We start from the raw sequence: 23,524 nt of genomic DNA on the forward strand, positions 1-23,524 counted from the left end.
GGAGATGGCAAATGTCAATATTTTATTTGTAATAGAACGTAGATGACAGATCAAACGTTTAATCCGAGTAAATGTATCATTTTAAAAGAAAAATACGTTGATTCAAATTTTCACGGTGTCAACAAATCCCAAAAAAGTTGGGACAAGTAGCAATAAGAGGCTGGAAAAAGTAAATATGAGCATAACGAAGAGCTGGAAGACCAATTAACACTAATTAGGTCAATTGGCAACATGATTGGGTATAAAAAGAGCTTCTCAGAGTGGCAGTGTCTCTCAGAAGCCAAGATGGGTAGAGGATCACCAATTCCCACAATGTTGCACAGAAAGATAGTGGAGCAATATCAGAAAGGTGTTACCCAGCGAAAAATTGCAAAGACTTTGCATCTATCATCATCAACTGTGCATAACATCATCCGAAGATTCAGAGAATCTGGAACAATCTCTGTGCGTAAGGGTCAAGGCCGTAAAACCATACTGGATGCCCGTGATCTCCGGGCCCTTAAACGACACTGCACCACAAACAGGAATGCTACTGTAAAGGAAATCACAGAATGGGCTCAGGAATACTTCCAGAAACCATGGTCAGTGAGCACAATCCACCGTGTCATCCGCCGTTGCCAGCTGAAACTGTACAGTGCAAAGAAGAAGCCATTTCTAAGCAAGATCCACAAGCTCAGGCGTTTTCACTGGGCCAGGGATCATTTAAAATGGAGTGTGGCAAAATGGAAGCCTGTTCTGTGGTCAGATGAGTCACGATTCAAAGTTCTTTTTGGAAATCTGGGACGCCATGTCATCCGGACCAAAGAGCACAAGGACAACCCAAGTTGTTATCAACGCTCAGTTCAGAAGCCTGCATCTCTGATGGTATGGGGTTGCATGAGTGCGTGTGGCATGGGCAGCTTGCATGTCTGGAAAGGCACCATCAATGCAGAAAAATATATTCAGGTTCTAGAACAACATATGCTCCCATCCAGACGTCATCTCTTTCAGGGAAGACCCTGCATTTTTCAACAAGATAATGCCAGACCACATTCTGCATCAATCACAACATTATGGCTGCGTAGGAGAAGGATCCGGCTACTGAAATGGCCAGTCTGCAGTCCAGATCTTTCACCTATAGAGAACATTTGGCGCATCATAAAGAGGAAGGTGCAACAAAGAAGGCCAAAGACGATTGAACAGTTAGAGGCCTGTATTAGACAAGAATGGGAGAGCATTCCTATTTCTAAACTTGAGAAACTGGTCTCCTCGGTCCCCAGATGTCTGTTGAGTGTTGTAAGAAGAAGGGGAGATGCCACACAGTGGTGAAAATGGCCTTGTCCCAACTTTTTGGGATTTGTTGACACCATGAAATTCTGATTCAACAAATTTTTCCCTTAAAATTGTACATTTTCTCAGTTTAAACTTTTGTTCCGTGATTTATGTTCTATTCTGAATAAAATATTAGAAGTTGGCACCTCCACATCATTGTATTCAGTTTTTATTCACGATTTGTATAATGTCCCAACTTTTTTGGAATCCGGTTTGTATTTGATGACCAATAAATTAACAAGGACAGGGTTTGGAAATGTGTGTGCAAGAGAGTTAGCTTTGTCTGCCCAGGTCATCTTGGGTTTCTGATTTATTGCGGATCTGAGGATTGGCCACTCCAAGGTCCGAAATAATAACAGATAAACAAGATATGCACACTGACCCATATAGATTTGATAAGCTGGCTACATTGTACTAGTGGGTGAAGCTCTTTTGTTAAAACAGTATTAAAGCTGGACCTTTTCAGTTAAGCAGCTGAAGTTCACCTACCCCTCATGTTGAAATGTTTTCCCGATTGAGACTCTGACTGCTTTCGTTGAAACAGATGTCCCAGATGATGTGTCGCTCTCAGATGATGTTAACTCAATTGGTGAAGTAAGCTTTCTATTCTTTGTATATACTTAACTTGCGAAAAGAAGGACATCATATATCTATATACTTATTGTAATATTTAATAAAATCCTATTATCAACATTCATTTGAAATGTAGTTGTCACCTTTATGTGAAGTTGCAGTTAAGAGTCTCTCTTTAAAGAGCATCCGTACCTGAATTCTTGCTCTTATCACCAAAACAGGGGTTACTATATTCACTGTGAAAAACAAACTGCCTTGCACCAAAACAGAGTAGAGTAGGGTAGGGTGAAGCCAGTACCATACAGTGGAAAAGTAGCTCTACAGAAAAGGCCCATATCTTATGAGAACCACCTACCCTAGGCTGAGAACATAGGTTCCAAGGCACTGACCTCTAACTTGTGGCACTTTGGCTATTACTGGGAGATGCGGGTTAGAGATCACCGATCTAGAGGTAACAGATCAGCACTGTGGATATGCCATAAATATCCAGATGGGAATACCCCTTTAAGTAGAAATAATGACCTTACTGAATGCATATGAGGGTGTAGTACCTAGACTGTAACAGAAAGCAGTATCAGGAGACGGTTAATTAGTGACTAGATTATTAAGAACATGTCTGTTTATGCAAATACACAGATTTATTTCTTTGCTACTAAGCCAGGCTTTTACCAGTCAGGTAGACACTACTGATTTAATTGAAACAATTAAGAGAAAATAGATCAATAAAATAGATCTGCCGCACTTCAAATCCACTCCTGGTAACATCTGTCCTGAAATGCAGTGTTCAGGTATCTGATGGCCAATTGTTTGGAGGTGCATCTCAGACATCACCATGTTCTTTTCCACAGTTGACCACTGTGGTTGAAAGACAGAGCTCTTAAACCGGTAAGACCTTGAGAGGTTGTCCACGATCAGAATAAAGATCGGGTCCATTGGTTTTCTGGTAGATTGGATCTCTTCACTTAAATGGGGAAGATATGCAATACCAGATACAGCCTATGGACAAGAGTGGCACTGTTTCAGGGACAAACAGACTTTATTTTTTTTTATACCTAATACCAGATACACCACTTTATTAAATCTACACAAATATTAGCATAAGCCATCTTGTAATGTTGTACCTGGCAGTTATACAGGGTGACCGTTCCATGCCCTAAACAAACATTTCATAGATGGCTATTATGATCAACCACTCAAGCATGAAGCACAGACTGCCATCACTAGTTCCACGGGAACGAAAGGGGTTCATTGTCATAAATACTGCTCTTTTCCACAAAATGGCTGCCTGGTAAAATCTTGTGAACCTAAAAACCATTTGTACTTTTTTTGTGCAGTGTAGGGTTGTTGTGATCTCATAGATCTTCCTTTGCATATTTTCTTTTTTGAGGTTTTTCACTTTTATCTTGTGCCAGCCAGGAGTTGTAGACTTTTATGGGGTCAATGTTCCAGTGCTTGTGGAATGATACGGGGACTTGGTGGGAAAGGTAATCTTTAGAATAGTCCGCTGGCCGTGCCTAAAAATTGAAATGCAAACAGATAAAAGTTAGATAATCTGCATATCCCAATCTGTCATTGTTACATTACCGTACTTTAAGCAAGTCATATAAAGTTTACTTTGCTTTCCTTACTGACTGCCCATGCAGGCCACTGGGTGTATACGTACATAGATACCAACATTTACACCCTGCCCCAGGCATGGCTAAACTACCTTGTAATGACCACTTCTGGGTGACGTTTACATGTCCCACCCATTTTAAGTTTGGGACAAGCCAAATTCCAGATGATCCTGGCCAATATTGGCTGTCGGTAAGCGAATGGTGTGGTCTATTGCTCCAAATGACTATTCAAATGGACATAGTTGCAGAAAGTTTAGGCTGTCAAATTTGCTTCCATGAGTCACTATTGTATCACAGTTGACTTGTGACTTGAGCAACTAAAGCAAGGCCTCCATTTTTCTTTTACACCAGTTTCTATAAAAGTGCCAATACAGATGTAGCAAAGCAGATCCTGTGCATAGTCAACTGTAGTGTACTTTGGATAGCTCCTTTCCAAGACATAACTTGAAGCACTGGGGACTCAATGCAAAATGTGTAATATACCCCATTCCCAAACTACCATGTGCCATTTACAGGTGAAACTCGAAAAATTTAAATATCATGCAAAAGTCCATTTATTTCAGTAATGCAAATTAAAGGGAATTGGATTAATGCAGCTTAAAATTAGAATTTTGTGAAAAGGTTCAATATTCTAGGCTCAAAGTGTCACACTCTAGTCAGATAATTAATCCATACCCCCTGACCAAAGTATGGATTTTGGAACCTCAAAATTGTGACTTTGGGGTTTCATAAGCTGTAAGCCATAATCATCCAAATTATAACAAAGGCTTGAAATATCTCGCTTTGCATGTAATGAGTATATCTCATATTAGTTTCACCTTTTAAGTTGCATTACTGAAATAAATTAACTTTGCACGATATTCTAATTTTTCGAGTTTCACCTGTATAATATTGGTCTCCTTAAGGACTTTTAGGATCTCCTTAGGCCCAGTACCTGGGTACAACTGCAAACTCTACAACTCTTATGGCTACTTTCCAGACGCCTTTCTGTTAGATAGGTTCCCGAAAACTAGATAATCATGAAGGGTAATGCAAAAACATGAGTGATCATGAAGAAAGAAAACCACTCATATAGCTAACAGAAGGGATTATACACAAGTATGTATCTTTCAAAAAAAAAATGAATTTAGAGGCCTTTAATGTCTTGATACTGTAGGCAACCGTGTTCTGTTTTCCATAACTATATCTGTCATTATGGATTCAACATCATGCATTCTTCATTTACTTAGTAATCATAATATATGAAACAGTCAATCTCCGCAGCAGGACCACAATATCAATGGCTAAATTAACTTGGCTCAATTGTGATAACAGTCGCCAAAACTGCATTTATTACCGTCACGGGGACTAGAAGATCGAGGAGACTGGCTGCACGTGATTGACGGTCTCTTTAGTTTTACTTTCCGTGTTGTTGCTGATGACCACACCTCTGGTCTCACGTCTAGCAGCTTAAGTAGTCATTCCTCCTCCTCTATTTAGTCTGTTCTCACCCAGCATGCTATGCGGTTGATAGTTCCTTTTGGACGTTGGAAGTGCTGGTGTTGGTTCTCCTTTGAGTTCCTGCTCGTTCGCATACTTCGGAGTTGTGTTTTTCTTTATTTCTTGGCAGCCAAGGCTTCAGTAGCGTCCTGGCTGCCATGGTAACTGATCGGAGCCCCACAATTTCACTGCTGGAGCTCCGATTGGTAGCTGCCACTGCACCAATGAGGAGGGGACCCTGTGGCCACTGCCACCAATTACTATAATACTGGGTGGATGGCGCACTGCGCCACCCATGAAGACAATTAATCTGTTAATACAAATGTAGGATGCGGGTGTCGGCGGAATCACATACACGGCACACGCCCTCTATGACAATGTTCTGCGATCCCCGTCAATTAACCCCTCAGGTGCGGCACCTGAGGAGTTAATTGCCGCGTTTCAGAGGATAGCAGCGCCCTGTCAAAGAGGGCGGGTGCGGGGTATGTAACTCAGCCAGCAGACACATCTTACATTTGTATTAACAGGTTATTTGTCTTCATATTGGTGGCGCAGTGGCCACAGCCCCTCTCTTCTCATTGGTGGCAGCAGCAGCAGCGACACAGTGGGGAGGGAGGGAGGAACTCCCTCCTTCTCCCCTGTGCTGCTGAGACCATGGCAAGCGCTGAGAGCGGCACGTGCTATGTTCTTTAACAGATACTGGTATTGATTGGGTATTGCTAGTTCGATAACCAGTGCAACCCTAATACTTACCACCACATACTAGGAACACCCAAAAGACTTGTCATTTTGGAGATGCCCTGACCCATTGGCTTGTCATAACAATTTGGCACTTGTCAAAGTTACTTCCATACTTACACTTGCCCATTGTTTTCTTGCTCCCTAATGTATCCCACCACTTGTCAGGTGCCATTGTCACCAGGTAATCAATACTATTCACTTCACCAATCAGTGCCTTTAATTTATTGGCTGATCGGTATGCTATATGTAGTGTGCTTGTAAGTGCCCATTGGCAGCAGCTGCAGGAAGCCAGAACTGTATAAATGTAATTGTGTCTATGTCTATTCAGTGGACTTTGTGCTCCGAGTCCCAGCTTAAATTACAATTTCAGACATGGACCACTCCTGTGTTACAGTCCCATGTCCAGAATACATGTTTTAATAAATTGTTCCATGTGTTCTGCATATGGTTTTGAGGCAACATCAGGAAGGTAAATTATTAATAATAAAATGTATTTATATAGCGCCACCATATTCCGCAGCGCTTTACAAGTTCATAGTGTTTGGGTGAGAGTGAGAAGTTTGAACTGTATTCTGTGGTGAATGGGCAACCAGTGAAGTGACTGGCACAGACTAGTAGCATCAGTGTAGCGGTTGGATGGATAGATGAGCCTGGCTGCAGCATTTAGAACAGACTGAAGGGGAGAAAGTTTAGTGAGAGGGAGACCGATTAGTAATGCATTACAGTATTCAAGACGAGAATGGATCAAGGCAACAACAAGAGTTTTTGCTGTATCCACCGTAAGAAAAGGGTGGATTTTGGCAATATTCTTGACGACAAAAGCGTGTAAGTGATTGAATATGGGGAACAAAGGAAAGATCAGAGTCAAATGTGGCCCCAAGAGAGCGGGCATGTTGCACAGGAGTTATGATAGTGCTGCAGACTGAAATTGAAATATCAAGTTTAGGTGAGTAAGCAGATGGGGGAAAGACAAAAAGTTCAGTTTTTGAGAGGTTCAGTTTTAGATACAGAGAGGACATGATGTTATATACAGCTGCCAGACAATTACTGATGTTTCGGAGTAAAGCAGGGGTGATGTCAGGGGATGAAGTGTATAGTTGGGTGTCGTCAGCATAGACATGGTGTCGAAAGCCAAATCTACTAATAGTCTGTCCGATAGGGGCTGTATAGAGGGAGAAGAGTAGAGGACCTAGTACTGAGCCCTGAGGAACTCCAACATCAAGAGGAAGAGGAGAAGAAGAAGAGCCCGTGAATGATACACTAAAGGAGCGGCCAGAGAGATACAGTCCTGATCAAAAGTTTAAGACCACTTGAAAAATGGCAAAAAATCATATTTTACATTGTTGGATCTTAACAAGGTTCCAAGTAGAGCTTCAACATGCAACAAGAAGAAATGAGAGTGAGACAAAACATTTTTTGAGCATTCAATTAATTGAAAATAACGATTAAACTGAAACAGGCTGTTTTTCAGCTGATCCAAATTTTAGGACCACGTGCCTTTAAAAGGCCAAATCTGTGCAAAGATGTGGATTAATTGTCATTTTCTGTCAGGTAGTGACACGTTGTGATGGCAAAAGCCAAAAGACTCTCCCTTTTTGAACGTGGTTGGGTTGTTGAAATGCATAAGCAGGGTCTCTCACAGCACGCCATAGCTGCTGAGGTGGGACGCAGTAAGGCCTCCTGCACACGACCGCTGTGTGCACCCGTGGCCGTTGTCCCGTTTAACGTGTTTTTCTGCGGTCCCATTGACTTTCAATGGGTCCGTGGAAAGATCGGAAAATGCACCGTTTGGCAGCCGCATCCATGATCCGTGTTTCCTGGCCGTGAAAAAAAATATGACCTGTCCTATTTTTTTCACGGCCAACGGTTCACGGACCCATTCAAGTCAATGGGTCCGTGAAAAATCACGGATGCACACAAGATTGTCATCCGCGTCCGTGATCCGTGTCTGTTTTTTCTTATCATTTCAATGGCAAACTTGACTTTTCATTTTTCATGTCCGTGGATCCTCCAAAAATCACGGAAGACCCACGGAAGAAAAAACGGGCACGGATCACGGTACAACGGAACCACGTTTTGCGGGACGTTAAAAAATACTGTCTTGTGCAGGATGCCTAAGACAGTCATTTGGAATTTCTTAAATGATCCTGAGGGTCATGGAACAAAAAAGTAAAGTGGAAGACCCAAAAAAATGTCATCAGCACTGAGCCGGAGGATCCAATTGGCTGTCCGTCAAGACACTCGATCCTCGACCCAAATTAAGGCCCTTACTGGTGCTGACTGCAGCCCCATAACCATCAGACGGCATCTGAGACTGAAGGGCTTCAAAAGCTAAAGATGTCTTCAAAGACCTCGTCTCCTTGAACGCCACATAACTGCTTGTTTGGACTTTGCAAGAGAGCACCAAACATGGGACATTCAAAGGTGGAAGAACGTTTTATTCTCTGATGAGAAAAAATTTAACCTTGATGGTCCTGATAGTTTCCAATGTTACTGGCATCTCCCAGCTGAGATGATTTCTATGCGACACAGTGGAGGGGGCACCATAATGGTCTGGGGTGCTTTTTCCTTCAGTGGAACAATGGAGCTTCAGGATGTACAGGGGCGTCAAACGGCCGCTAGCTATGTCCAGATGTTGCAGAGAGAATTCCTCATGACTGAGGGCCCTCGCCTGCGTGGTAACGACTGGGTTTTTCAACAGGACAACGCTACAGTACACAATGCCCACAGGACAAGGGACTTCTTCCAGGAGAATAACATCACTCTTTTGGCCCATCCTGCGTGTTCCCCTGATCTAAATCCAATTGAGAACCTTTGGGGATGGATGGCAAGGGAAGTTTACAAAAATGGACAACAGTTCTAGACAGTAGATGGCCTTCGTGCAGCCGTCTTCACCACTTGGAGAAATGTTCCCACTCACCTCATGGAAACGCTTGCATCAAGCATGCCGAAACAAATAAACAATAACGGCGGACCTACTCATTACCGAGTTCATGTTTTTGGGGGGTTTAGTTTTTTTTTGGAGGTGTGGTCCTTTTTTGGAGGTGTGAAACTTTTGATCAGATGAAAAACAGCTTGTTTCAGTTTATCTGTTGTTTTCATTAAATTGAATGCTCAAAAAATGTTTAGTCTCACTCCCATTTCTTCTTGTTGTATGTCGAAGCTCTACTTGGAACCTTGTTAAGATCCAGCCATGCTAAATATGATATTTTGCCATTTTTCAAGTGGTCTTAAACTTTTGATCAGAACTGTAGGAAGAGAACCAAGAGAGGGCAGTGTCCTTAAGGCCAATTGAGTGGAGCATGGTGAGGAGGAGTTTATGGTCTATGGTATCGAACGCTGCAGAGAGATCCAACAGAATCAGTAGCGAATAGTCACCATTTATTTTTGCTGTTAGGAGATCGTTAGACACTTTAGTAAGGGCAGTTTCTGTAGAATGAAGAGGGCGGAAGGCAGATTGTAATGGCTCAAGAAGAGAGTTTGCACAGAGATAACTTATTAAGCGAGAGTAGACAAGACGTTCAAGGAGTTTAGAAATGAAGGGGAGGTTAGAAACAGGTCGGTAGTTTGCAGCACAGGTCGAGTCAAGAGATGGATTCTTTAGTAGTGGGGTTATAATAGAGTGTTTTAAAGAGGAGGGAAAGATACCAGAAGAGAGAGAGAGGTTGCAAATTGTAGTTAGGTGAGTGATGACAGCCGAGGAGAGGGACTGGAGGAGGTGTGATGGAATAGGATCACTGCTACAGGTTTTGGGTCGAGAAGAAGAGAGAAGCCTGGAGACTTCCTCTGTTATAGGGTCAAAAAAGGAGAGAGAGCATGTGTAGGAGTTGGAGGGAGGAGGATTGAAATTATTTGGGGACTGGGAGATTATTTCCTGACGGATAGTGCCAATTTCCTCTAATGGAAGTGCTGCCTATGCACCACTTCAATTGGTATTCAGTCCATCATTTAGCAATATATTTTTATTAATGAGGTTATCTTGTGCAAAACAGCATTCAAAATAGAAAAAAGTTATAAAAACCATACATCGATATTGTCAGGTCCATGTTCATATTCGAAGACACCTGCGCTATTATGCATTAAATAAGTTTCTATATCTTGTGCACTCGGCTGGTGTCTTTCTCAAGAGCAAAATTCGCCAGTGTCAGCATGCTGCCCCAGTCATGCGATGCTTCGAGGAACATGCTCCGTTTGTCAAGCATATGCTGCCATCACATTACCACGCTTTTAAATCGTATATGACATGATCGTATACAAAACATTAAAGTTACACATCCCAATGAGGACTTTCGTCGCTGAATCAAAAAGATCGATTTATGTTCATTCAGATGTAATTTAATGGATCCATATCCCATACCACAAGGTCGTTTCAAAAGTGTAATAGAATTCATATCACAAGTGCAAAGATGATGAATCTTTTTACCACTCAAAGGATGACGAACTATATCCCCTTTAATAATTGAATTAGTAAAATACCCAATTACCGCCTCATAATATACCTATTATAGGTGCTAAAAAAAAAAAAAAGTCTATATTTCTTAGTTTTATTTTTATTCCTATTTTTTCCACTGCCTCATATGTGTATTTTCTTTATCATATACCTAGGATAACCTCTCTTAAGGAACTTATTACACACATTCTTTTTTTTTATTCCAAATATTTCAGTGCACTTGATAGTCTATCTATCTTAGCGAGCTATCTCCTCGGTAAACTCATAAATATGTGGGAAGAATGGTAGCTAGAAAAACAAAAAGCATTATTCCAATCTGTGCTTTTACATATAGGGTAGTTTCAAATCTACTTACAGGTAATCTTACATCCAAAAAGGATATTGTACTTTTCACCCATTCTGGATTAAACTTGATACGCTCGTGACACTGATTCAAATAATAAACAAATCTATTAAATTCCTCTTCTGTGCCCTTTCATGTCAAAAATATATTGTCCAAGAATCTGAGCCATTTAACCACAAGGCTCATAAAGGGGGACAGAAAAATAAAACTATTTTAAATCAAGTCCATTAAGGTATTGGCAAAACATGGAGCTGCAGAGCATCCTTTCATTGTCCCCTGCAGCAACTAGTAAAAAGTTTCCCAAAAATCAAAGTAATTCTTATTCAAAATAAACCAAATCCATCATCACCAAAACCTTATGCCTCGTTTAGACTGCTCAACTGTTGGGCACATTATCAGGAGTGAACATTCCTAGAAAACGTATTAAAATAATACAGACTGGCACTCAGACATAGGGGATCACGTGAGAGACTCAGAAGATGTGTAATAAAATGCAATTGAATAACTAAATACAAAATAAAATCCAATAAAATACAACATGAAAGTGAGATCTTAGGTACGCATTCCTATATATAAAAGCCACAATAGATAGTTATAGCATTGTTATATATTGCCACAAACTTTATGAAACAGGAACTGAAGCTGCCATTATAACAGGACCGTTTTTTTTTTCACATCTGCATATTTATCTAACAGCTATAACAACCTGCAGACTTTCCAGCTATAACTATCTATTGTGGATTTTATATATAGGACTGCGTACCTAAGATCTTACTTTCATGTTGTATTTTATTGGATTTTATTTTGTATTTAGTTATTAAATTGCATTTTATTACACATCTTCTGAGTCTCTCACGTGATCCCCTATGTCTGAGTGCCGGTCTGTATTATTTTAATAGTTTTACTATTTTGAAAGGGTGATTCATATCAGACATAGGCACCTGGCCGTTATTATAGGGAGTGAGCCGTCTTACTACCAAACCAGATCTTTGATTCCTAGAAAATGCCTGTATAAAAAAATCTGCCCATGTAAAGGCGCTGCAGATCACCCAATGAACGAGCAAAACACTCATTTAGACTTTGTGGGATCGACCTTACTATCGGTTGCATGAATGAATCTAAGTAAGCAGCTAATGGCTGCAACAGTGTACCTAACCCGGAGGCTATAGGCCTCCTCAATGGTTCACAGGTTCCTTATGCATTTTTGGCAATAGATACAGCAAAGGTATCGTAGGTGTTTCACAACTTAATGCCCTCATCACATTTTCCATTAATTTTACCAATATCAACCACTTATTTTAGAAAGTAATCTATTTCTTTTGTTAACCCTTTCGCTACCAGAACCATGTACAGCGCTGGAGCTCTGGGTAAACATGGCACCCGCTCACACGTGCAACGACCCATGGCCAGCAGAGACCCGCGACTAATGACCACGACCGGCGATGATGATGCCGATCGTGTTCATTAAAGCGTTTAGATGCAGCTTCCGGGTTATTACCGGAATTCCCCTCTGGCAATGGGGATGCTGGCAATTTACTTTAATACACTGAATCTCTCTGAAGAGACCCAGCATATTAGAGCGCCAATTCTTCATAAGAAATTAGCGATTCACATATTACCATGCTCATGTATGGAGTGTAGTAAAAAAAAATTGTGAGTGTTGTAGGCGCCTACACAGGCTACAAAAACAAAAAAAAATATTTCTTAGAATAAAAAGATAAATATATAAATAAATAAAAATTAAAACATTATGGGCTTCACTGCAACTGCTGCACCTTGTGCATTTTGATAGACTTAAGAAGTCAGGCGTTATCACATTTACTCTGGCTGGTCCTGTCTGTCAAAGTGCAGAGGGTGCTGCAGTTGCAGAGAGAGCAGAGCCTCTAGGTGTAATGGCGACACCCCCGTTGCTCCTAGAGGCTCATTTGAATATATTAAAACATCATTTTTCTCAGCAATGAGAAAATATGAACATGGGACCAACACAAATGCCTTCAGCTGCCAAGCACACATGTAACAGGTCAGCCAGTTTTCATAGGTACAAATCTGCTGACAGATGCCCTTTAAGAGGAAGTTTATAGGCTATTTAAAGGTGGGGCTGATGAGCACTTTTATTTCCATCTGCTACATTTCATGTGCATGATAGGTCAATAAGACAGAGCAGCATATAAAATGTCATTAAAAGCATTACCCTCTTACCTGATGGAATAGTGGGCTATGAGTGACGGAGATTCCCAGGCCACTGGCGCACATCCCGAGCACCATATCATCGGGTGCATCATTGCTGTAACATCGACAATTACTCCCAATAAACTCCTTCACAGCCGCTCTGCTAAACACCATTCTGGGAAACAGAACCAGTTGAGATATTAATATATCTATTATATATCTTTACTCTATGTTTTGTGAAGTTGTAAATGCATTTACATGTATAATCTTTGGGTTCAAGTTTTTTTCATATCCTCACTACTGTATGTAGTACTTTTATATTCTCTTCTACCGCATTAGCTTTACTTGAACTCATACTCAGATACACAAACATTGTGATCAGCCATTTCTGCATTGTTACTAGACAGAAAATTGCCACCACATGGAGAGAAGTACAGTATATACCTTCCACCACAGAAATAATGATGGGAGTTGAGACCAATTGTCGGTATGAAAGGGTTTCTGCCACCTCCGTAAATAAAAAAACTCATTTTTTATAAAAAGTGGGATATCTTGTTGTATTAGTTATTTTCACTCCTCTTCTATAAACTCCTATTTTATAGTTGTTTTGTTATTTATACACTTTAAAAAACTGCACTTCGCTCTACTATTTGTTAGATTTCAAAATATACAAATATAAATCCAATGTTTCAAAAATAACTAAGTAAAATCCTCAAAAACCTCTTTAACTGCTGATTTAACCTCAGTATCTAAGGAAAGGGATTTAGGGGTCATTATTTCAGAAGACTTAAAGGTAGGCAGACAATGTCATAGAGCAGCAGGAAATGCTAGCAGAATGCTTGGGTGTATAGGGAGAGGCATTACCAGTAGACAGAGGGAGGTGCTCATGCCGCTTTACAGAGCAGTAGTGAGACCTCACTTGGAGTATTGTGCTCAGTACTGGAGACCATATCTCCAGAAGGATATTGATACTTTGGAGAGAGTTCAGAGGGAATCAACAAGATAAAAGAGGAGAGAATATTTAAAAGAAGAAAAACTGCTACAAGAGGACATAGTTTTAAATCAGAGGGGCAAAGGTTTAAAAGTAATATCAGGAAGTATTACTTTACTGAGAGGGTAGTGGATGCATGGAATAGTCTTCCTGCAGAAGTGGTAGCTGCAAATACAGTGGAGGAGTTTAAGCATGCATGGGATAGGCATAAGGCCATCCTTCATATAAGATAGGGCCAGGGGCTATCCATAGTATTCAGTATATTGGGCAGACTAGATGGGCCAAATGGTTCTTATCTGCCGACACATTCTATGTTTCTAATTACAGTTTGTATGTATTATAAATAGAGTTGAGCGAACTTGTGTTTTAAGTTTGGCGTCTAAAGTTCGGGTTATCGAAGAATCGCGTTATGGATTCTAAATTCCGTTATGGTCCGTGGTAGCGGAATCCATAACGCGATTCTTTGACAACCCAAACCCGAACTTTAGACGCCGAACTTAAAACACAAGTTCGCTCAACACTAATTATAACGTCTTCCGCATCTTTTTCTATATAGCACTACTATGGCATATTTTTTTTCTAATGTAAAACGTTTTTGGAAACTGCTCAATGGAAAAATGTCCTACAATAAAGAATAGAAAACTTGGAAAAATTAGGAGATAACCAAGAAGGCACTTGGATTACACGCATCAATTCATCTCTGCAGCTCCGATAACAAATGTGGAATACAAAAGGACATTCATGGAATTAGATTTTGACCACAGAATAAATACAGTTTTCGGCCATGATGCATGTCGCTCACTTTAAGATAAATAACATCCATTATAAATCAAAAAGCAGATGACAAATAGTTATCTATATAGCAGTTCTGTGGTTTATACAAGATGTTCTCATATTGAAGCTCACATCCTCCATTCTGATTGCCATCTGCCAATGAACAAACAGTTGCCAAACTTGACCTTGCTATAAAGAAACCTGGATGTGGCCTGGGATTTTATCCAAAACTATATAACAACATTTATTCTAGTCACCACAAAAATTACAAAATGTTATTGAATACAGTATTTAAAGGGGTTTTCCAGGCTTTTAATATTGATGACCTATCCACAGGATAGGTCATCAATACCAGATTGGAGGGGGTCCGACACCCCCGCCGATCAGCTGAAGAGATATAGCAGACCTGCTGTACTGTTATCTCAATTCTACACCTACTATTATCATAACGATTATCTTGCACATAACATCTTCCCCTCACAGTAGCAGTAAACTGACAATTCATTCACCATCTACAGTATAGAGAAGTGTTACCCCTGTGCTGACTGCTACAAAAGGACACAATTTTGTAATTTTTAAAGTAAACGATAGCTGAAATGAAAAACAGAATAAATATGAACGATACCGCACACTCCTTTCCCTAAACCAGTAAGATGCCCCAGCTGAAAGTAGATCGCAGACACTTACAACCAATTGTAACATAAGTTACCTTACTAGTGGTTCTCGTACCACAGCGTCTACAGTATCTTCCTCTCTATGCAGTATGGGGATCAAGCTGGGTATGGGTCTGGTTTCTAAGATGCGGATCGCACCCCGGCCGGTGGCACGATACCGTGCATATAAGTTGTACCTCAAGCTCTTAGTGAGCGACTAGTGACGTCACTATACAAACTACGGATAGTTGCAAGTACCAAACTTCCTTTCAACGCGTTTCAGATAGTACGCTGTCCTTTGTTAGGTATGCACGGTATCGCGCCACCGACCGGGGCGCGATCCGCATCTTAGAAACCAGACCCATACCTAGCTTGATCCACATATTGCATAGAGAGGAAGATAGACGCCACGGAATGAGAACCACTAGCAAGGTAACTTATGTTAAAATTGGTTATAAGTGTCTTTCCAGCAGGGGTATCTTACTGGTTTAGGGACAGTAGAGCGCGGTATCCTTCATATTTATTCAGTTTTACTTACAGTGTGCAGTAGTTTGTGCTGTCCTGCTGCGATACCGCAGCCAAGTGTAGAGACGGAGGGTATAAGCGCCAGGGAGACACTATAGCATATTGGTGAAATGAAAAACAGACAAAATTCCCCAAAAAATATAGCTTTCTATGACTATTGAGTTTATAAAAATACCCCTTTTTGACAGTGTTCCTTTGATATGGCATTCGGACACAGTTCCAAACTAAGGGCTCATTCAGATGACCGTATTTATGTGTCCGCATCCGTTCCGCAATTTTGCAGAACAGATGCGGACCCATACATTTCAACGGCGCGGCAAAAGATGCGGACAGAACACAGTGTAACGTTCGCATCAGTACTTCTGTTCTGCGGCCCTGCAAAAAAGATAGAGCATGTCCTATTCTTGTCCACAATTGCAGACAAGAATAGGACATGCTCTATCATAGGGCCGGAAGGCACAAGGCCGGTATGGTGTTTTGCGTATCTGCAATGTGGGGACCGCAAAACACATATGGTCGTCTGAATGAGCCCTAAGGGTACATTTGGGACTATTTTGCAAGCATGGAGGACAAACTTGACCAGTTGGTGTAGATTTGGATCAGAGTAGCTGTGTGTTAGCTACTCTCTAGTTCATCTGGCGATATGACCTTGAAGCGCATCTCTCACAAAGGGAGAATGAAATGATCAGATCTGACAGTCCATAGTTTGTAGACAGGCGACACTTTTGCTTTCCGGTTGGAGGACTTTCACAGCGAGATCCATCAATCACTAAGTTGCACATTAGGAGTTAATCACTGCTTGCAATGCATAATCATTGGCAAACCTACCGGTATATGCTCTTGGTTTCCCACAGGCTTTGCATTTATGGGAAATTACTAAAAAATGAATATAATTATAATACAGCTGCTTGATTTCTACTCGCCGTGAGCATAGAATATACAATTAGTAAAACTTGAAAGTATTAAAAAGGAAATAGGCTTAAAGATTTATATCTAAATCACATCAAGTAGATCGCAATCTCTTACCCGCCTCCACCGGTGATATAACTGTAACCTCTCGCTCCTAATCCATAGCCATAACGTTCTCCCAAAAAGACAGGCTCATTAGAATCATAGCAGCTTAGCAGTTTCTGTAATCTTGGGAGGCTAGACAGGAATAAAAAAAAAGTTCATAAAACAGTATTAAAATAACACAAACAACTCTCCAACTCAAAAGCTAAACTAGAATGCAGATAACCAGATATCCTGCTACCGCTTACTGTAGCAGGATATATGGAAATATGGAGAATTTGAGTTTTTTATCTGGCAAACAAAAACAAAACTCTGCAAGATTAAAAGGACGGAAATGCTATTAGCATTCACCGGCAATTACAAGCTTTCTAGTGCTCAGGGTCAAACATAAGTGAGAGCTTCTAAGACAAAAACAACAGCCCACACAAATTGAAAGAGCAGGGCCTATGAGCGCTGAGGAGAATGGCGTGCAAAAAATGATCTATCCACTGTTCACTCACTGCTGAGCTCTAAACTTCCTGTAGAAGCGACCTAGGCACAAGAACTGGGCTCCAGGAGCTTTATTAAAGGGGTTGTGCCACAAAAAACATTCTACATTCATTCAAATCAGCACCTGGGTCTAAATACTTTTGTAATTGCACGTAATTAAAAATTTCGTATGGCCACTGAGCTATTCAATAAAATGTATCTGTATAGTGCCACCTGCCGTTTGTTCGTTTCCTTATTTCGTGTCCACCTTACTGGAGGGGTCGCACACGCTCAGTTTAAAGGTTATGTACAACTTTTTTATATTGCTATTATTTTGAGCTAAAAATCATTTTTTCTTCAATTGGTCTTTATTAACACTATGGAATCCTTTTGTACATAGCTGACATGCTCTACTAGCTGCCTGTGGATTTTCTCTCTTTTCAGTCATCTGGGGAGCAGACCGACTTCTTATCTCTGCTCTATGACCTTATAAATGCTCATAATTGTTGATAAGAATGTGGCTACCATAAGTGTTAATCACCTATTAGTAGTTTAGAGATAAGGTTTATTAGATGACGATATACCAGTTCCGTCTCATCCGGTATCATCCAGAATAACAAATCCGTTTTTTTTAATTTTACAAAGATCAAAAGCGTAACTAGCTCCTCCTATATGCCGGCGCATGCGCAGACCGGAGAACCAGCATTAATACATCTCTATGGAAATTAATGCCGGATCCAGCAAGTGCGGTATTGTTCCAGAATTTTGTCCGGAAAAAATACAGCAGCAAGCTGCAGTATTTTGTCCGGTCAAATACTGTACAAAGGACGGAACTTTTTTTTTTTTTGGTATTGAGCCCCTTTATTGGATTTCAATACCGGAAAAGAATAACACTAGTGTGAAAGTTACCCTAAAGAAGTTTCCTAAATTGGCTAAAAAAAAAAACTGCTAAAAGCAGAGGGCTGTATAAAATAATGGACAAACCCTTATTCAGTGTACTTCCTTGATATTGTGAACTTCTTCTGAGTACACCAGTGCCTTACATAACAGGCAGTTCTTTCTAGCAGTAAACTCAGGAAATATAAAATAAATAAACGAGACAACTCTACTATTTTCTAAGCTACATTTACGTTTTTATTAAAATATTAATATGAAGTCATAATCCACAACCGGAAAATCTCATATACCATACAGTGAAGAAGGCATTAATACATTTTGTAAGCCACTCAATCTGTTTGTGTAATTAACTGCCAAACCCAGGCTGATGATCATACTTTAAAAATTAAAGAGCCATGAAAGGAGGAGGATGGGCCAGGTACGTGGTAGGGAAGGGATGAGATACTGAGAAAACATCTGCAGTCTATGTTAGCCTGTGTCTTTGAAAGCCATAATCATTGCTCAGGAAAGACTGACAATACGTGGTCTTCCAGCGAGGTCTTCTCTAGGCTACAGATAGATCATATACTCCAGGCAGATCATCAATATCAGATTGGTGGAGGTCCGACATCCAGCAATTCAACAATCAGCTGTTTTGGGGCAGCCGAGTTGCCAGAAACTAACAGTGTACAGAGAGAAATCAGAAGGCTCTATCCTCTGACGAGTTTCTGGTGCCAGCATATTGAAGCTCAGCTTTTTTTTTTTTCACTTAATGTGAGCTGACCTGCAGTACCCCCATATAGCCACTACACAGTGTGTGGTGCTGCCTGCCCACAGAAACAGTCACAGTATAGTTTATGGTGGCGCGGCTGGCCGGAACAGCTGATTATGGAGTGCCAGGATTTTAACCCCCCACCAACCTGACACTAATGATCTTTTCTGGAGGATAGTTCATCAATGTCTGTAACCCAGAGAATTCCATTAACATTTTCTCATAGAATGGCAAACAAGAAAAGCAAACTGGTTGAGTTTCTAGATTCACCAAATTTTTCGAAAATTTTAGTTTGAACCCGAAACTTTTCGGGACGATCCAAAGTGGCTCTAATTGCCCTGGAAATTGAAAGACCCTCTAGTTTCCTAGGATTTATAGGAAAACTTATCTCTTTTCATAAATTTTTTAAATGAATTTTTGCTTTTTCCCTCCCACCTCCCTAAGCTCTCAAACACAATGACAGCAATAGTAAATCATGTCTGAGTGACACTGACATACATAGCTATAGGTAAACGTATGTTTGACGGCGTGTATAAAGACACACAGAGCCATCATAAGTGTTATACTTTTTAAAAATCCACAGATTTCAGAAATAAACATGGTTTTATGGGATTGAAAAAAAATAAGTGGCTTGTTGTGGGACCAAGCATCCAAAAAGTATGCCTTAACAGGGTCAGAATGCCTGCCCATACGACACACACAGGTGTTAACTGAAAAAGTGGCTCTCAGCGAATAAGCCTAGAAAAATTCTCCCTTTGAATTGGGAGCAGCAGCAGTGCAGTGTGGAAAGGGTAGCAGTGAAAGAAGAAAGTGCCAATTTGGGCCACTGTTCCAGTCTGCCTGCCCAGAAATCCATGGGGTCAGGGAACAGGTTATGCACCAGAGATCGACTAGAGTGCAGGTAGGCCTGAATCTGGTTGTTGAGGCGGGAGCTATCGGCTGTCTGTACAGTGATCCCTCAGGATACAATATTTTCAACATACAGTGGTCTTTTCTGACCCATCGTAACTTGAAACCAGACTGAACATACAATGGCCCAAACTCAGATACAATGACTTCTCTAGTAAAATATCTGTATTAGTTGTTAGTTGGCAGCTATTACTGACTGTTATATGTAAGGATTTGGTTTATCTGTCTTAGTTAGCTGCTTATTTGTGTTAAATCCTCATTTTCTCCTCTTGAAAAGGCAGCACTTCATTCTCATCCACCTCCTGTTCCATGGTAGTTTCTACTTTTGGGTACCCAACAGCTATAGGGCATTAGCTGTTCTAAAATAAATATGAGGGGGTGACATCTTTCATGCTGCAGTTGTCCCTGCTAACAAACTTTGCGGCTTCTTTAAAGAGCTTCAGCACCTGATAGGCATCTCAAAGCTGCTCCCTGCTGCTGAGGTGGTCTGGTACATGACAAAATTGTTCATGGCTTTCGCTGCTTGTATAGTTGCTCGAGAATGTGCAAAGTTGAATTCCAGCGAGTTGGAACGGCGTGGATTAAGCGGTGTGGCAGCAAGTCTTTCTGTCACTACAAGTCCAAGAGAGCGTTCCTTGCCACGTACTGCCAGTACAATCTCTTGGACAGTGACAACAACTTTGCGCAAGTCAGTATTCTTATTTAAAACGTTGCATGACTAGGTTGATGTTGGACGTACACCAGTTAGGGAGCATGTGTTATCTCTCAGGTTCACGATGGCCACAATGTTGTGGCCACTGTTGCTGATCAACATGCCCAGTTGGAGTCGGAGGGGTGACAGCCAGCAGGATGTTTACTTCTTGATGTACTTTAGCAACTGCTCGTCTGTGTGGCTACTCTAGCCAAGGCTGATCAGCTTTAACATGGAGTGGCAACGCTTGACATGACATATGTAATTGGAAGGAGGTGGAGGGGAAGCAAGGCAGTGCCCTGCTGCTGTTGGGGAGGGAAGCGCATCAATGGAAGAGGTTTCGGATTTGATACTTGATGTGGGAGTTAGTTTGACGAAATCACAGGGGAGTCAAAAGGACCTGGCCTTGTTTCCGGGGTGCTGCATTGCCGCTTCTGCAAAAACACTGACCCAGTAGGCCGTGAAAGACATACAGATGTAGCAGGGTTAGCACTCAAGCTCTTAACTCAAATTTATTAACTCATTACATTATCTTGAGACAAAAGCCATTGAAGGTGTTTGCTTAACGCATTTAGTTTAGATAACACGTGTATACTGACCCTGCCCATAACAGCCGCTCTAGGGGTTCACCGTGGCGTGAACCTTTCCTCACAGCGAGAATCGCAGGGATCCTCCCGCTTTTTCCACCAAGTGAGAATACAAGGTAGGGGTGGCTTTTTGGGAGAAATAATGATGGCTAGGTATCTTCCAGCAAGGCTGAGAGCATGCCATCGGCTCCTTAAAGGAAGAAGACTCGACTAGATGGTGAGCCAGCAAATGCACAGCCAGCGGATTTTTGAGCGTGTACAGTTGTTTCCTGGCCACACATTCCGTTATTGATGGCTGACGATGGAGCAAAGAAGGGGAAGAAGTGTCTGAGTGGAAGAGGCAGAAACGGATGACTACGATATGAAAAACAACGTACTGCCCATGGATGCGGCCTGGCTGTATAAAGGGGACTGGGAGAAGGTGGGAACTCCTGTTGCAGTAGCTGGCTGCCACCTTTGCTTGCCCATTGGATGGGGTGATGCCTTTTCATGTGGTTCAATAGATCTGTGGTGCCTGCCAATGTCTTATTTTGTTCTTGCAGAGCTTGCACAGGGCAGTGCTTCTGTCTTCCAGCAGCATGGAGAAAAACTGCCATACAGGAGATACTTCCCCAAAGCTAGTGGCACCCAAGAGTGGTTTAGCTCTGGCACGATTTGGGCATAACTCACCCAGAGTGTCACTGGAATCACCAGAACCTGAAGCAGACATGGTCCTGGCTATCGCCATCCCTCTCTGATGTTGCCTCCTCCTTCTCAGCAACCCAATCCGGCTCCCAGGTTCTGTCCAGCACAAAATCGTCATCAGAGTCCTCACACTCCCTATGCTTTTACCAGAATGTGAAATATCATGGTGGGTTCTTTGGCCCCCTCCCCTGCATTTGCCCCGACTGCCACTGTTGCTGCCCCCAACGCCAAAACAGTGGCTATGGGTGCCAATATTTCCACCAACACAGTTATGCGTGGGGTGCTGCTGCCTCATCCTGTACCTCCTCCTTAGGGCAGTACAGATGCTTTTTGCTCTTTACAATATGCAGATTCAGAAAAACTAAATTCTCCAGTGTAAAACACAAGTTGGCAAACTACTATGCAATTATTACCATCCCTCCACCACTATACCAACCCTTGAAGTGCCTGGACATGGATTTTTACGTAGTTTTTCACGTAACCATTGTAGCTGGCCAGCTAAGACCTGTCCTAGGTTGCTAATATAGCTTGTGTGTTTATACAACTAGACCTGCCAATCACCTTAATACAGTTCCTATGTTTGTGTGTTAAAGACAAAAGCAGAGTTATTTACAGTGACTTCATGTTTGGATGCCATGCAATAGTTATATTTTGTGTCCACAGAAGCAGAAAAAGATAATGTGCCTTTAAGATTGATTATATAATGTGAGGTAAGCTCAATGACACAGCAGAAACAACAGAAAGCATAGAGTTAAGCTGTTGTTGCTGGGCAGGAGTCTAGACCAATCACAGCCAGCCTCACACATAGCCTGTGTGGGAAATTCCCTAGCAGGAGCTGCTAGAAATTATTATTCACCAAAGAGAGAAGCTGAACAGACATTCACTCCACTAAGAGCTGTGTTTTAAGGAAGCAGAGGCCAAAATACCTCCAGCAATTGCAAACTACTAAGTTCACAATCCAAATTCAAATTGCATATTGCAATCTAAATTGCATACAACCATAACAGATCATACTCAACAAATCTGGAAATAGTTACTAACTGCATATTGCAAATTGCAACCAAATTCAGCAAGTAGAACTATTAGTTAGACCTCAGATATACCTCTCAGAGAGATCATAAAGTGCTTAAATAACTTAAAGTGAGAGTATTTAAAAAAAAATTCCCCATGAAAAGTGTCCTGTCTGACCCAGGAAGAAGTACAACAGCGACTTAAAAAGATTAAAATAGACAAATCACCAGGACCGGATGGCATACACCCCCGTATTCTAAGAGAATTAAGTAATGTCATAGCTAGACCCTTATTTCTGATATTTGCAGACTCTATACTGACAGGGAATGTCCCACAGGATTGGCGCATAGCAAATGTGGTGCCAATATTCAAAAAGGGTCCAAAAACAGAGCATGGAAACTATAGGCCGGTAAGTTTAAAATCTGTTGTGGGTAAACTGTTTGAAGGTTTTCTGAGAGATGCTATGTTAGAGCATCTCAACGGAAATAAGCAAATAACGCCATATCAGCATGGCTTCATGAGGGATCGGTCATGCCAAACTAATTTAATCAGTTTCTATGAGGAGGTAAGTTCTAGACTTGACAGTGGCGAATCAATGGATGTCATATATCTGGACTTCTCCAAAGTATTTGACACTTTACCACATAAAAGGTTAGTATATAAAATGAGAATGCTCGGACTGGGAGAAAATGTCTGTATGTGGGTAAGTAACTGGCTGAGGGATAGAAAACAGAGGGTGGTTATTAGTGGTACACACTCAGATTGGTGAGGTTTAACACTGACAAATGTAAAGTTATGCACATGGGAAGGAATAATGCAAGTCACCCGTACATACTAAATGGTAAAACACTTGGTAACACTGACATGGAAAAGGATCTAGGAATTTTAAT

The 23,524-nt window shown here is 41.2% G+C and overlaps 1 protein-coding gene across 1 annotated transcript in view; it reads right to left on the minus strand.

The window, feature by feature from the left end:
- Positions 1–2,896: 2,896 nt before the first annotated feature.
- The window catches only part of B3GLCT (beta 3-glucosyltransferase), a 519,846-nt gene continuing 499,218 nt past the window's right edge, over positions 2,897–23,524 (minus strand). The window contains exons 13-15 of the mRNA XM_044284963.1: positions 16,652–16,771; positions 12,713–12,857; positions 2,897–3,398 (exon numbers count right to left, since the gene is read on the minus strand). Of these exons, the coding sequence (XP_044140898.1) occupies positions 3,237–3,398; positions 12,713–12,857; positions 16,652–16,771 (427 nt within the window). The 3' untranslated portion in view covers positions 2,897–3,236. The remainder of the gene's footprint in view (positions 3,399–12,712; positions 12,858–16,651; positions 16,772–23,524) is intronic.

This window comes from Bufo gargarizans, chromosome 3 (assembly GCF_014858855.1).
Source record: "Bufo gargarizans isolate SCDJY-AF-19 chromosome 3, ASM1485885v1, whole genome shotgun sequence".
NCBI lineage: Eukaryota > Metazoa > Chordata > Amphibia > Anura > Bufonidae > Bufo > Bufo gargarizans.